The 16154-nt window shown below is 37.6% G+C and overlaps 1 protein-coding gene across 1 annotated transcript in view; it reads right to left on the bottom strand.

Moving 5' to 3' along the window:
* COG3 (component of oligomeric golgi complex 3) overlaps positions 1 to 16154 on the bottom strand; it is a 75104-nt gene that overhangs the window by 16339 nt on the left and 42611 nt on the right. The window contains exons 17-20 of the mRNA XM_020971337.2: positions 14266 to 14386; positions 9537 to 9625; positions 9300 to 9434; positions 3077 to 3152 (exon numbers count right to left, since the gene is read on the bottom strand). Of these exons, the coding sequence (XP_020826996.2) occupies positions 3077 to 3152; positions 9300 to 9434; positions 9537 to 9625; positions 14266 to 14386 (421 nt within the window). The remainder of the gene's footprint in view (positions 1 to 3076; positions 3153 to 9299; positions 9435 to 9536; positions 9626 to 14265; positions 14387 to 16154) is intronic.

Raw genomic sequence — 16154 nt, forward strand, 5'->3', positions numbered from 1 at the left:
ACATGACTAATGTGGAAATATGTTTAATATGATTGTACATATATAGCCTAGATCAGACTGCATGCCATCTTGGGCAGTGTTAGGGGTCCATAAGGATGCAGAGGGCCACAGACAGTTCATTAAGCCTCACTGATTAGCTGTGAGCTCCTCTTGGGTGTTGGCTTGTGGGCTCCATTGTCTGGTTGGGCTCTCCAACCTGAAAGTCCCTAACTTCCTTAGTAACAGGGTACTCAGACACTTGTGCTTTGTTGATTCGGCCTCGGCTAAACGATGTTGCTAGCTCTAGCACAACCATGTATCAAGTATTGCTAGCTCATGTATCAAGTATCGGGACATTCCGGGAACAAGAAGAACATGGTATTTTCTAGGGAACAGCCCGGGAGAAGGACACAGTCAGGAGAATGTTGCAAAGAGATGTACTTGGTGATACTCTGGTATTCGCATGAGAAAAATCCTCGGTGTTGCCTGTTGGTAAAGATATGTAAACTTTGTTGCTTTGTCCGCTGTTACATTGGGGTATGTTCCCATGAGTCAAAGATATAAAATGCTGTGCTGTGCCTTGAATAAACGGAGTTGCTTCCATCCTGCCTCCCGCCTCATCACTTTGCATTCCAGATAGAAGATCAAGCTGGACTTGAGTCTTCGGGGAGAGAGCAGAGAGAGCTAGTCGTGTGACAGGGGAGGGTGAGGCGAGGGAGAGGGAAAAAATTTAGAACTCAAAATCGTATAAAAGTGAACGCTGAAAACTTTAAAAATAAATAAAGTTTGAAAAAAGAAAAAAGAATTCTACTGTGTAGATGTGGATCATGCCACTCCAATCCACCTCCCCTTCTGCTGCCCTACCCTCCCACCCCTGGTGTTCAGTGTACTCACCGCAGTTCAAGCAACATGTCCATAATGCTTCCTCCCAAACCCAATGCCCGTTTTAATTAGCTCTCCTCCTCTACAAGTCCATTCCAATCTATCTCTATCTCTGGGGTCCTCTGGACCTATACTCTATTCTCGAATTCCCCTAAAAGCTCAAACTCTTCAACCAACATGACTCCTAGGAGATTCTTTTTCATTTGTAGTTTGGTCTGCGGAGGCACTGAGGTCTCTTCCAACTCTAAAATCCTATGATATTTCCTCATTTCATTCTCTCCTGAAGATTCCATATCCCTTGTAACCATCTCTGCTGGCAGCCACTTAGCCTCTGACTCATCACAACTCACAGGGGTAGAAAGAAATCCTCACTGTCCTTTCTAAACCATTCTTCTATTACCATCCCTCTCCAAAACATTTCCTCTTTTGAAGTCCATTCAATTTATACCATCCCCTCCCTACGTTTTTTTTCCTGTTATCTATCAATTTCCATAGAAGATTCCCAACGACTTTAATAAAAGGTTCAGTTTTCTGCTCTACTCCATCGCCTGCCATCATGCTCAGGTCCTTCTAGTATTCCTAATGATAACCTCTCTAAAAATCCGACTACACAATTCTTACTCATTCTGCTTCAACATCTCTGCTGCTCGTTTCCTTTCCTCTCTACCTCTACCATCCATTAACTCCCCACCTGGACTACAATGACCAGTCTCTCAGCAATCTTTGTACCACTACCGTCTAGCTTCCTTTACATCCTTAATACCAATGCCAAAATCATCTTCATTATACAGAAATTTCATGTCAGACATCTACTAACTTTTTTTCGATGCTTCTCTACTGCCTACCAAGTCCAGCAAGAGCTCCTCTGTTTGGCCTCCCAGCCCTTCTCACTGTAACTTATCCTTCCAGCCTTACTGCATTCCATTCTATGCTTTAGCAAAATCTGACCATTCTGCCCCTTCCCCTTTGAACACACACACTCTACTATCTCTGTGCTTCTGATTATCCTATGTTCTACATCTAAAATTCACTTCCCCACCTGTAGCTGATCAAAGCCCAGTTCAAATGCAACTTCCCCTAGGAATCCTTTTTTGTGCTTCACTGAAAGCAGCATTTCACCTTGAGCCCCAAACAGCACTTTGGGATGTAGACATGTTAGACATCTAGTTTATCCTACTGTAAGCTCCATGAATGCAGGGACTACAGCCTGCTCTGTACATAACAATACTTGAGATAGTTGTTTGTGACGACTGGGTTTCAATGCCATGAAAAAAAGTAAGCATTCAATGCTTCCATGTTATACTACATTTACATAGTCATTTTTATTGTCCAAAGGGTGGCACCTCACAAGCTGAGAACTAACACTGGGCATTTTCTAACTGGTTCATGATAATAATTGTTTGCATGTGTATAGTGTGTTACTGTTTAAAAATAAAACAAAACAAAGCACTTCCCTTATAAGAGCTCTATGAGGTAGCTGATATCAGCAATATTATATCCCCATCAGGGATCAAGAAGGAAAAACTATTTGCCAAAGGTCTTGATTTCAAGTCCACTGCTGCCTCTCAATCTATACATTTTAAAACTAGGGGGAAAAAAGTGGCAAAGACATTTTTTTAAAAAAAGGTTAAAAACCATCTAGCCTTACATTAAATCCTGGAAATCTGATAAATGCTTTCTATCTGAAGTGTGTAATCCAGTTGGAAATACCCTTAAAGGAATTATCTTTTTTTTTAAACCGCTAAAATGATCAAAAGTACATCAAATATTTAAAACATTCCCAAAACAATGCAACAATGTTTTCAGCAGGAGCTACAGCTGACAAAAAGCAGGTAATTTTTTTTTATTAAAAAAATTAACTCTAACTAGGGTTATTGACTTGTTCATTAGGTAAACTGGTTTTAGATATAATATTTAGGTGAATTAGAATCATCCTGTCCAAGAAACTATAAAAAAGTTTTCACCCAAACTACTTTTCATTTTTATTTCATTTTTGGAGGAAATTTTTCATTCTTTATTACTTGGGACGCTTGTTGAAATTAAAAGACTTTTCTCAACTAACTTGCATTGGGGGAAACTGAATCATAAATATATTATTTCATACAATAGTACCTTAGGGCAAGGCAGGAAAACTACATGCACAGAACAAGTGCTATATAAATGCAAATTAATCCACAGACTCAAAAGAAAATCCAAGTGGTAAAAATCTGAATACCTGGTTGCGCCCAGGGCTGCTGAGAGAGGGTATACTTGGGACCTCCTTGATTGGCCATTGTTTTTAATGCTGAGACCTAGTGAAGGAGACAAAAAAGAAGAAAGTTTTTATTTCACTGACAACCAATTAAACCAATATTGTTCTCAAAGGACAGATAATACAAGACAACACCATTAAAACATAACAAGAAATAAACATGCAGCTCTAAAAAATGATATCTTGCTTCCTACTCCTTTAGAGCTAATAAAATCCTCGGCAAAACCTTTTTTGTGATTTTGGGGGAGGAATTTTTTAAAATACACAGTTAGATGGTGTTATTTTACCATAACAATGACAAAGTCCTGAAGGAATTTATCTGAATTAGTATTACTCTCATAAGCAATTCAGGAAAGACCAAAATGAAGTCAAACAGAGCCCCAAAAAGAGCAACAGACAAAGGAGGAGAGCCAGACTGTTCTGTCAAGATGTCATTAGGAAAGCTTCATCCCAAGAAGCCAGAGGGCATCGAGGATGCTCTGAATGCTTCCAGGATACATTTTTCTTCTTGCACATGGAAGCAATTTCCCTAGTAAGCCATAAGACATTTGAGCTACCTAAAAAAAGGATACTTGATTAGCCCCAGCCAGAGGTAAAATTAAATAAGCATGAACATTTGAGAAAACTTTTATTGGGCTAAGCCAATATACTCTGACAAGCAAAACTTTTCTTTTAACAGCACAGGGAAAGTAAGCAAAGAAAATATGCTTAGCTACTGGGAAAGCAATATCCTTAACAACAAACTATATATAAACTTTAGAGAACTGGCAAAAATAAAGCTTAACCTGAACCACCAAATGCCTGAGAACCATTGATATGACCCCAAAGTGTCAACTAAAAATCTTATAAACATCAATTCTAAAAGAGTACTTGTGGAGAAAGATGGTTCTTCACCTGCAGTTTTTATCTGTCAGCTGCTGTTTCTATTTGATTGTAAGTTCCCTTCTGAAGGCAATTCAAATGCTTTTAACAAATGTTTTACAGCTCAAATGCTTTTAACAAGTATTTTTACTAGGAAAATATTTTTTACAACAATATGCCACTGATTCATATTGTATTCACTCAGAATGGGTCAACTGGAACAGAGTGATTTACTTAGGAAAAGAGAGCTCGTTAGCAAATAAATAAAATTTCAGAGAGTATTAGACCTATTTGAAAACAAGTGTCATTAATGACTAGCTATGCTAGTTGCTTGATTGAAAATGAATGCTGTTCAATACAAGATTATTCCACCTACTAAGCAGTTCCAATAGAAGGAAACTATCTTAACTTAGTGACTCAGACTTTGAAATGCTTGGATTTTTTTTTTTATCCAATCAATTCAAACACTTCACTAATTTATACTGGCCTTCCCTACAGGAGGTCTAAGTTACTGAGGTTTCACTGTAAGTCAACATCAAGTCAACAAGTATTTAATAAGCACCTATTGTAAGCCAGGGACTGTGCCAAGCACCAGCAACACCAGACAGACAAAAAACAGTTCCTGTGAGTTCTCCTTTGAGTCCAATGAGGAGACAACATGCAAATAACTAAGCACAAAAAAAAAAAAACAGGAAAAATTACAGGTAATCTCAGAGGGAAGGCACTAAAATTAAGGAGGATGGGGAAAGGCTTCTTGAAAAAGGTGGGACTTTAGCTGGGACTTAATGGAAGCCCAGGAAGTCAAGAGGTGGAGATGAAGAGGAAGAAATCTCCAGGTATGGAGGGCAGACAGTGAAAATGACACCCAGGGTTAACAGACAGGAGTGTTGCACTTCAGAACAGTAAAGAGATCAGTGTCACTGGATTAAAGAGCATTTAGAGGGAAGTAAGGCATAAGAAGACTGGAAAGGTAGGAATGAAGGGCTTTAAAAACCAAACAGAGGCTGTTACATTTGATCCTAGAAGCCATGATGAGTCAGTGGGATTGACAAAAATGGGTGACATAGTTATACTTGGGCTTTAAAAAGATAAATTTGATAGCTGAGTGAAGGATGGACCAGAGTGGGGAAAGCCTTGGGCCAGAGAGACCAACCAGTAAGTTACTGCCAATAGTTCAGGAATGAGGTGATGGGGGCCTGAACCAGGATGATGCCAGTGTCAAAATAGAGAAAGGGGCGTATACAAGAGACGTTAGGAAGGCAGAGAAGACAGCTCCTGGCAACAAACTAGGTATGAGGAAGGGGAGAGTGAGAAATCCAGGACAACATCTAGATTGCAAGTCCAGTGACTGGGACAAAAATTTCCCAACCTTAGCTTATGGCTTATTTCAAGCTAAAAAAAAAAACAATAAAATTTCTGTACAACAATCAAATTTTGGACAATTCTTGGAGTCTGTTTTCAAGAGATTAAAGTACCACAATATTTAGTATAGCATTACCCAGTAAATACTCAAACTTCCTGGGAGTCAGGGTGGGGAAGAACTGCAGAACAGTAAAATAATAAATAGACTCTGCTATTTCTTTTTTTGTTTTTCTAAGAAGGATCAGCAAGAATATTCATTAAATAAAACAAAGAACACACAAAATGCAAGTTATAACTGATCAGTGGTCAAGTCCGCCCACAGATCTCAACAAGCAAATGTTGGCAGGTAAGCATGTCATGCATTGTTGGGAATTTCAGCATGTATCAGCAGGAATTTGATGAATGACTTGTTTACGATATAATACTATATGGTTACACAACACAATATTACAACATCAAAATTTCAACACAGGAAAAAACCACAAATTTACAATAAATTATTAAATTTAAGATGTGCCATTTTTTAAAAAAAATTTTACGTTTTTGAAATGACACAAATTTTTTAAAAAGCAATAAAGGGTTAAAGAAAGTAGATTTCCAGGGCATAGTGAGTAATTTTTTTTTTTGAAAAGGGGGCGGTAGTCCAAATAAGTTTGGGAACCTCTGCTCTATGCATTAAACTATGTTGGTTCATACCAAGCAAGTTCCTACTTAAAGGAAAATCAATCTGAACTTAAGGTGACAAGATGAGGACATATGTTGAAGATACTTATGTCCAGCATTATTTGACATTTTTTAATCGGCACTCAAATAAGTGATGAAATGTGCTTCTTTTATTTACCAAAACCTAGATCAGAACTCCATTTCTCTTGCAATCATTCATAACGAAAGGCACAGTTCTTATAAAATATCAATTGTGTCAGAAGAGACACAAGACTTTCATTTTGACAAATAAAAAAAGCTTTTCAGTTCACATTTATGGGAAGTTTTTTGAAAGACGGAATATCTTTGTTGACTTCTAGAAACAAATGCACTAGCTGTCAGGAAAACGTAAAAGTTGATTTTAGATCTTTCATTATTTTCCTCTGCAGTATATTACTTTAACATTTGTCATGTAGAAATAAAACCTGCAGGAAAAAAAATATAAATAAGTATCACCTTAAGGGCTCAAAAATGTTATATAAACTCTAGTGGTGAGTTATATGACATAACTATACTTTATTAGACAAATTTGTTTCTTTTGGCCAATAGCAAAAAAAAATTTTTTTTAATGCACACACCCAAATTCAACATAGCACAATACGGCAATATTACTTTGTAATAAAAATTATAGTACTGACTAAATATTCTTAGTAGGAACACAACGAATATGATATATGAGTGATTGGGGTCAGGGTTAGGAGAAAATTGTCTGGGGCAAAGGCAGCAAAGGATAGGTTAAGGTCAAATATAAGACTCTAAATGCTGAGAGAAGCCATGGCTCCATGTTTTCACGATCTCAACCTGGGAGAGGACTGGAATAGCACTCCGCGAAGTAAACACTGCTGAGGTTCAGTTGAGGTGCAGTGTGGTCTAGGAAGAAGCATGTTGTAGAACCAAATTAAAGATTCCCTACGCAGCTCTCTATTTTACTCTAAAATTTTCAGGTATCCAGAGCCTACCCAAATATCAATAATGGCTGTAACTTCATTCAGTTCACGCTAAGGCCTCTTACTCAATGAATTCATACTTTTAAATCTGTTCATTTCTAAAGTACCATAGTATATCATCCTTGAATCTTGGATTTCAATAATATCAATAAATACTTTTGGGGGGGCCCCAGGCAAAGGGGTTAAGTGACTGCCCAGGGTCACACAGCTAGTAAGTGTTATGTGTCTGAGGCTAGATTTGAACTCAGGTCCTCCTGAATCCAGGGCCAGTGCTCTATCCACTGTGCCACCTAGCTGCCCCACAACAAATACTTGTTTAAAAACTTCATCTCACTCCATAAGACACCTAAAAGGTTTCTTCCCCCCTCTATTTGGCCAAAATTAAACCTAAAGGTAAAACTATGGAATGCTAATCAATAACACTAGTTCCCTGTTAGGATTAACATAGATGTACTGTCAAATATATGTCCAATGTTGTTCTAAGCTGACTCAATATGAAAATAACTCCAATAAAAATTGTATTTCACACATGCCAAAGTTTTAAATGCTTCTGATATCACTTTATCATCAAAGTGACATACAACAATAGTTGGGAACTCTTAATTTGTTATAAAAAGGAGCACCTCTAATTTGATAACCCAAAACCTAAGTGTTTATTGAAATCAACTAACTGGGTAAAGCACCACCAGAGATCAGCAAATTATTTGATTGTGACTCCTCTGACAGTTGTTATCAATCCAATGGCTTGATTTGTAAAACTAATAACTTCCTAGATGTTGGGTGAATATGGCAACAGTCACATACAGTCAACCCACAGGCTTATATGATGCATCTGTTCTTCAGCTGCTTCATGCATTAATGTCTTGCACCTCTCCAATTAGACTTAAAGTTCTTTGGCAGCAGGAACACGTCTGACTTCTTCCATTCTCCCCAAATTAACTAGTACAGTTCTACATACTGCGCTTTACAGCAAGGTCAGGTATACAAAGTACTTCTGAAATATTCGCATTTGATCCTCAAGACAACCTCACCTACTATGATGTAATAATTCTTTAATAAATGTTTACTGAATAGAGGTTAATACCTAGATTTTTTAAAACACATTTTTGATGTAATCAAAAATCCCAAATGAGATTTTAAAAGTATCAAAACAGCTATGATCTAAAAGTGTACTGACTGACAGTAGCTCCTATGTGAATTTTAAATACAAAATATATTTTAAATACATACACTTAATAAGTTACTATAGCTATTAGGATATAGAATATTTATGTCTTGGTATAAAGTCTTCACCTCTCAATTATCCAAGTCAAATGGAAAGGCAGAGTGACAGTATTTAGCAGTGTCCCATAGTGGGATGAGATGGGCTGATTCAGGCAAAAGGCTCTAACAGAAACTAGATCATCAGTTTGTCAAGACAGTGGTACAGAGAATTCCTAGTCAGCTATTATTAGACTAGATGACTTCTGAAGTCCCTTCCAATCCAATTTTGTGAGTCTGCAATGTATAAAAGAACTTGCAAACAACTACCCATTAAAGGTTATAAGAAGCTCTATTCTTAGGGGAAAAGCTGGGTCCTGCTCCAAATCACTTTACCACAGAATTACACAGTTAGAAGGGACTTCAAAAGTCGAATTACACAGGAATCCACTCTACAACATTCCTGACAAATGATCATCCAGCCTCTGTCTGAAGACCTCCCTCCTGTGACAGGAAATGCACAACCTCCTAAGGCAATCCATTCCATTTGGAGGCAGCTTTAACAATTAAGAAGTTGGTTCTTTTTTACGTGGACCTTAAATATGACTCTCTGCAACTTCCACCTAAGGCCCTCAGTTTGGTCTTCTGAAGCTGAGCAGAACAAATCGAATCCCTTTTCCCCATGACAGCCCTTCAAATACTTGAAGACATCTATCCTGCCTCTTATTAAGTCTTCTCTTCTCCAGGTTAACATTCCAAGTTCCCTCAACTGATCCTCATGAAAAATAGTCAGCAGTAACAGGTAATGACTCCAATAATGGATCCAAAACCACAACATGGATAATCATTGCACATTTAACCATGAAACTGATTATAACTAGCACAGCTAATTAATACTTGTAGACTTTCCTTTAAAATGCTGAAATACCCCAAACTCTTCAAGACAAAATATTTCGATAATAACATGCTGAGAGATCTACAGGCTGAAGACATCAAAAGCTTAGGGTTTATGATCTCTGACTGTTAAAGGTGTCTCAAAAGGATGATTAAAAAAAGGAGATATGGGGAAGATTAAGGATTATTTTTCAATGACAAAAATGCAGCAACACATATACCTTTGACATGAATTCCTCCAGCTGCTCTATAAACAGCTTGGTCTGCTGTTGAATAAACTGCTCACAAGCTGACTTCAGATGTCGGTCTACATCTTTTTTAGAGTCAAGATAGTGTTCTCTTATCTCGGGAGTGCCCTTAAAAAGAAGACAACAATTTCCTTCTATATTTATGTGCCTAGAAATCACACACATTTAAATGAACGTAGTTTTCCCCCTCAAAATAAACAGACTTCTCACCTCCAACAAGAACTCTATCAAGGCATTGTTGCTATTCAGCCTAAAAAATCTTGGGACGGTCATAGGGTTCAGGATTTTAATTGCTGCATCTGTGAAACAAAATTACCCATGCTATGAACATGGAATTTTTAGCTAGCACAGCTCCTAAAGAAAGATTATGTTTTGCCATTTCAATGGACAATAAATACTACTCCTTAACACCAAACACAAAGGAAAAAAAAGCCAACTCTACTCGAAGGATAAGGATGACATGGACATGAATAATGATTGTCTTTCTGTATTTTCTAAAAGTCAGAATTATAAAATAACTACCAACTGCAATTTGATAATTTCCAAATGAAGAAAATGGAATAAATGCTGAGTATCTGATTAAAAACTTCATCAATGATACCCAAACTATACAGCTGCCACATTATGACCTTTACAGGAATTAATCTGTAGAGTAAAAATTGGTTTTTGTATGCTGATAAAGAAAAAAAACTACTTACCCATCTTCACAGTTAGACTCTGGCTGGCACAAAAATTTATTCATTTGAAATTGAAGAGAACAAAACTGTGTGTCAGCCAGGGAAAAACACCATAAGGACATATTTAACCCTTAACCTCCAGCCTAACTAGAATCTACTCAAAGTACAAAAGGTCTCATTGATGTTCAAATGCAATAAGCTGTAAGAGTTAGTTATGAGAAGTCAGAGGCTTAAAAGATAAGGCAGTAGCATAGAAAGTGACAGAAAGACTATTTCTTAGTTTAGCTTTACCAACTGGAAAAAAGCAAAGTTTCAAACATTTTTACGTGTGGTTTTTCAGGCACACAACAGCACTGTGTCTTTGACCCTTCTCCTCTGGTGGAGCAAGCACTCAGAACAAAACATCAGTAAATAGTACCTTGGTTCTATTTTCCACTTTTTACAGCTTTTAGTTACTTAAAAGAATTCTTTCTACAGTAAATAAAGTCATATCAACTTGTGTCTTGAATGTCTAAATTTTATGAAAAATATGCCCCGAGCCAAATTCTGACAAAATGTACAGATACTAATGTTTATTATACTTCAGTGTTAATTACAGTTAATAATTCATCATGCAAAGAACCAGAAACAAATAGCAACAATTTACAGGCTAGAAAGAATGGAACATTAATCAGAACAGTACAAATGTTAATCCTATCCTTCACAATCCTATCAATTAAAATCCTTCACAGTAACAGCACTGTTAAAATACCTAATAATAAAAAGAAATAATTTTGTCACCCAAGATGACCAATGGTTGGGCTGCACTATGCAATCTGGCTATCTGATAGAAATCTGTGTAATCATAATAGTAGAGAGAATCCAACCCAACCAACTATTAAGTACCTAGTATGTTTACGGCACTATTCTAGATGCTGGTGATCCAGCAACAAAATTAAAAACTGGCCTTGCTCTAAAGGAGTTTATGTTCTACTGAGGTGATGAGGTGATACCACACAAAGAGATATTTGCAGAGATTAAAGAAAGCACTAACAACCTAGTGTCTAAGGAAAGGTTTCTGATCCAAGGAATAAGAGATAGATTAACCTGTGCGAAGGCAAGTAAGTAGAAAACACTGCTGACTTCAGAGAATATCAAGTGTGTGAAGGGGAGTAATACATGATACACAGAAAGGCTGACTGAAACCAGATTAAGAAGGGCTTCAAATTATGAGGTAATGAGTTTGTGTTATATCCTATAGGCAACTGGAGCTAAGGACCTTTCTTCTGGAATCAAAAGACCTCTGCTTTAAGAGAGGGTCAGAGGTGTACTTTAGGAAGATAATTTTGGCAGCTGTGTGGAGGCTGGACTGGAGATGAAAAAGAGTGGAAACCAGGAATTTGGCTTAGGGGCTGTTGTGATGGTCTAGATAAGTGTGATGAAGGCCTGAACCATTGTGGTGGGTGACCATGTGAGCAGAGAGAAATTGAGACAGACAGAAGGAGAGAGAAACAGAGAAAAGGGGTCAGAGAGAAAGAAAGAGAGATTTTTCGGAGGGAGAATCAATAAAACTTGGCAAGAGATTGGATATCGAAGGTGAGATGGAGGGCAAAATCAAGGATGCCTCCAAAGCTACAAACTTAGGTGAATGGAAAGACAGTATGCTTAAGAGAAGTGGGGAAATTTAGAGAAAAGATGTGTTTAGAGGAGAGCTCTATTCTGGACATGCTGAATAGAAAAAACATGAACATGAGCTTTCTCCCCCCACTTAAAATATCTGAAACAAAGGGCACCCATTATATCACAAAGTAAGTCATTTAGGGACAAAAGGAAGTATAAGAGAACCTTTAATAAAAAGCACTTCATAATAAAGATTTAGCAATACAACAGATCAAATCACATGCCAAAAATATAAGTAGAATTCCCATATCAGGGCTTAACCTCAACCTCCCACCTTTTCTCATCAGACGAACCTACCTCCCCTTTGCTAAGATGGAAGCCAGCCAATGCTAACTTCTTCAATGGTTATTTAAAGTTCCACTATGCCATGAACTATGAACATAAAGGGAGAAATAATACAGTCCCTGTTCTCAAGGAGTTTATGCTCCAATGGACAGAAAGACATACATAACTTTAGACTACTATCTACTCCATCAGAGGCAACAAACTTGAGAAGGTGTGAACCATTAAAATATAAGTGGGAAATGTTAAAATAAATAAAAATACAATGAAACACAGATAATGTTAATTTATGGTTTTCTAAGTCAATGTGAGGTCTGCAGGGACGCATTTCTACTTCAGTTTGACACTCTACATGTTCTATCTACACTCTCACCAAACCAGAGATTCTATATATTTTTCACAAATCTCTACTTGCAAGCTTTCATTCATAACCAATTCCTCACACCTAGAAAGGCCTCTTCCCACATTTTCAATTTTTACCTTTCGACATCTTATCCCCATCCTTCAACATCTACCCCCTTTACCATCTCATCCTGAATTGCCTTCCCAAATCTTCCCAGTCACAAGTAATCTTTCCTCTGACCTCTTACAGCACTCTGTATCTGTTCCATGGGCCTAACATATTCTATGTAATTACTGTGTATCTGTCAAACAGTATTATACACTTCCATGTGTGCTGTATCTCTTTGCTAGACTTTAGCTGAAGGTAGGAATCTCATCAAAATTAGCTTTATGTACCTGCCCTACAGCCTAGAAAATGGATTGTAGTTGAATGAATGAATTATTGAATGCATGAATGACTAACCAATTCTCTGATAAGAGAATTAAAGCTATCCACAAACACTCTGCACTGTCTCTTAAGATTTCGAGTTCCCAAATACTCTGTATCTTTAAGCAAAAGCTGGATGACCCTGCTCAGGGATGCTGGAGCAGATATTCCTAGTCACACAAAAATTGAATTATGAGCTCTCAGGTTTTTTCCAACTAAGCTCCTTTAACTCTCTTTACCCTACACCTCAAAACTCGGTATCTTTACATTACTGCTCCTTCCTTCTCATTTAAGAGGGAAGGACTGGTCTTCCTTCCTGAGGTTAACTATTTTACCTATGCCCAAGGGCAGCGAGGCACTTGGTGGAGACAGCACTAGGCCAGGAGTCAAGGAGACCCAGGGGACCTTGAAATCAAGCCTCAAACACTTGGGCCACTTCACCTCTGTCTCAGTTTCCTCAGCTATAAAGTGGGGACAATAATAGCATCTATCTCACAGGGTTTTGGGAAGAACAAGTGAGATAACATTTGTAGAGCATTTAGCACAGTGCCTGGCACAAAGCAGGCACCTTATAAATGCTTATTCACACCCCTCCTCTTCCCTTCCCTTGATTCCAATTCTGTCTCTCATACAGCCTTGCTCTATTAACTTGTATCTGGCACAGCACCTTGCTAGTGTGGCAAGGGCGCAAAAAATATGTTTATTGAGGAATATTGGCAAGTTTGTTAAAAAAAAAAAAGCTTTATGCCTTGGCTAGTTAATATAACAGTGAACTTAAATAACTTGCTATCCAAAGAATTTAAATAAGCTGAAACTATAAATATTATAGTGTCAAGAAAGTTTAAACTGCTAGGTTATTAGAGAAATCTGTGGTGTATCTATGTCTACAAACCATCGCTTGATAGTACTGTTCAATAAAAACCGCGGGATTAATAGATTCTAACCCAGCATGACACTGTTCATGCTAAGTACTGAATAAAAGTCTAGCTCCACAGAAGGGAATCGACACATCATCCCATTTCAGATTCATAACCTCATCAGACTTCTACCACAATGCTGCGAGTTACACAGCACCACTATTATCGTCATCCCTATTTTACAGAAGGGTTAAGAGCTCAGAGGGGCGTGCCCAAGGTGGCAGAACCAGGATGAGGCCCTAGCTCTCCAGGCTCCTCAGCTAGTGCTCCCTCCAGTGTCTCACGCCACCTCCCCAGATTTCCACTGAAGTGACCAGCTGATTATTCAGTCAAATCAGTCAAACCATCTCCTTGGTACTGTGTAGAAAAACAAAATGAAAGCTTTCCCTACATTTTTCAACAGGTTGTGTTAGCATCAAATAAACAGGAATGGTCTGATGTCATTCCTTTCCAAGGGGATGTACAGCATATGAGAAGCAATTAGAATGTCTGCAGCCCAGATGAGAACAAGCAAGTAACACGTTCAGCAGGCATGCGAAAACCTTGCAGATGAACATAAAATAAGCCTGAGCCTATGCTGCCATATCTGGACAGGTTCAATCTGCCCAACTACGCCAGCCAGGACAATGAAGTACCTCTAGTTTTCTTAAGGTCCAGGGAAATTTCCTTAATGGTGAATTCAGTGTGGAATGGAGCAATTTGTTCACGAAGAATCAAAAGATGCTTAATTAAGAAAAGCTGTCCATCAACCTGGGTCTAAATCAAAAAGGGGAAAATGCATAGGACCATAGGTTAAGCAGAAATACAAAAGCAGAGATTACACGTAGGTGACTATAACAAAGGTAATACATTTTAATAAATGTTATTCCCACCTACATTTGGAGCCCTTAGCCTAAATCTAATAGCTCTGAAGCACCTTTGTGAATCCCTAAACTTTCTCTCTATTGAAAATTATATGAGAAAATCTTGCCCTCAAATTCTTATTGAAATCTACACTGCTTAAGTCCTTCTAATCCAATAACAGGAAAAGAAGTCTATTAAAAACAAAGCAATTACTTTCCTGCCCAGAAAAGGTATGAAACAACAAATTTAAAGAGAACCATCAGCTTTAAACTTATACTTTATATGCAGCTGAGACATGGCGTGTGTGCATGTATGTATGTGTGCATACGTGTGTGTATATATATATGCATACACACACACACACACACACACACACAAACATTCCCCACCCACCCCCAACACCCAACATGAATTTGGAAACAGAGGAGGTGATTAGGGAGACATTCCAATTTCTCCTCAGACCTCTGCAACAATGTTTCTCTTTATTTTGTTTGAAGTGCTATCCAGGGACAGCTCCATAAGTATAAAAAAAACCTCTAAGCTAAAGACTTTGTGTGTGTTCCCCACTTTGGATTATCCATCCATGGCACTGTGCTTCTCCACAAAACTAAAAGCTTCCTTGAACTTCCCTGGATCCCTTCTTTCACCTATTCACGGAGTTCTGTAATTTAATTTCACTTTCAAAGCACAGACCAGATTCTTCAGTGATACATAACATAGTCTGTTTTTATGTAAAGGGAGTCTATGACTATCGGTGCTAATCAAGCAGGAATGTGAATTTTGGAGATAATCTCTAGTGAAACTATATAACAGAAAAAGTATATTATTCTTCCTTTATAAGCAATTAGTTTAACTTTTCAGGGCTTAAAGTAAAAAAGAAAAAATTATCCACTTCTTTCCCATTCCACAGACATTTTCAGCACAAAACAAGCTAAGATCCTTTGTGTTTTCTTTTATGCAATGTCAGGTAAACAGGAAATCAATCAACCATCAAGCGTTTGTTCATTAGGTTTGGTACATACCAGATATTACGCTAAGCAATGGAAACGCTGGGTTTATTTCTTTAAGATCTGTTCCCTTTTAAAAGTAATTCTTATTAAGATGAAACTTAAGGAATTTAAAAGCATATTTTACAAAACTGATGTGGTCCAATGTATAGATAATAGCAGCATATTTGCTTTCTTAAACAGATTTTGAGGGTTACTTCATGAGGAAAAAAATAATATACAAGGACAAGAACTTCTTTAAAAAGAAAAAGAAAAAAGTTTAAGACTATTATAAACTACTTTTATAAAGTCATCTTTTTAAAAGTTGAGATACCAAAAAGTACATGGCACTTCAGCCATGAAAATAAAAAAGTTAATGCTCATCAAACTGACTGGCTACTCATCCACTCAAGCCCCTTGCATCAGAAACATGGAACAGACATGGCAATGACATACATAAGCTTAAAGTGTGGAAAACAAGAAAATACAGGGTCCTTCTTCTACCTGTAGTAATAGGCCTGTGGTAGAGACAAATGAGAGGCCAGTGTCACTTACAGCCTACTAATTAGGACAGAAAAAATATGAATGGTTCCAACTTAAGATATAAATTGTTTAAATCTTAACTATCTGTCTAAAAACCTATCCTCTATCCTCTCCTGGTACACTTGTCAAAATCTTAACCCCTAGTTCCCCAA

Source organism: Phascolarctos cinereus, unplaced genomic scaffold (genome assembly GCF_003287225.1).
Source record: "Phascolarctos cinereus isolate Bilbo 61053 unplaced genomic scaffold, phaCin_HiC Scaffold_7;HRSCAF=346, whole genome shotgun sequence".
Taxonomy (NCBI): Eukaryota; Metazoa; Chordata; class Mammalia; order Diprotodontia; family Phascolarctidae; genus Phascolarctos; species Phascolarctos cinereus.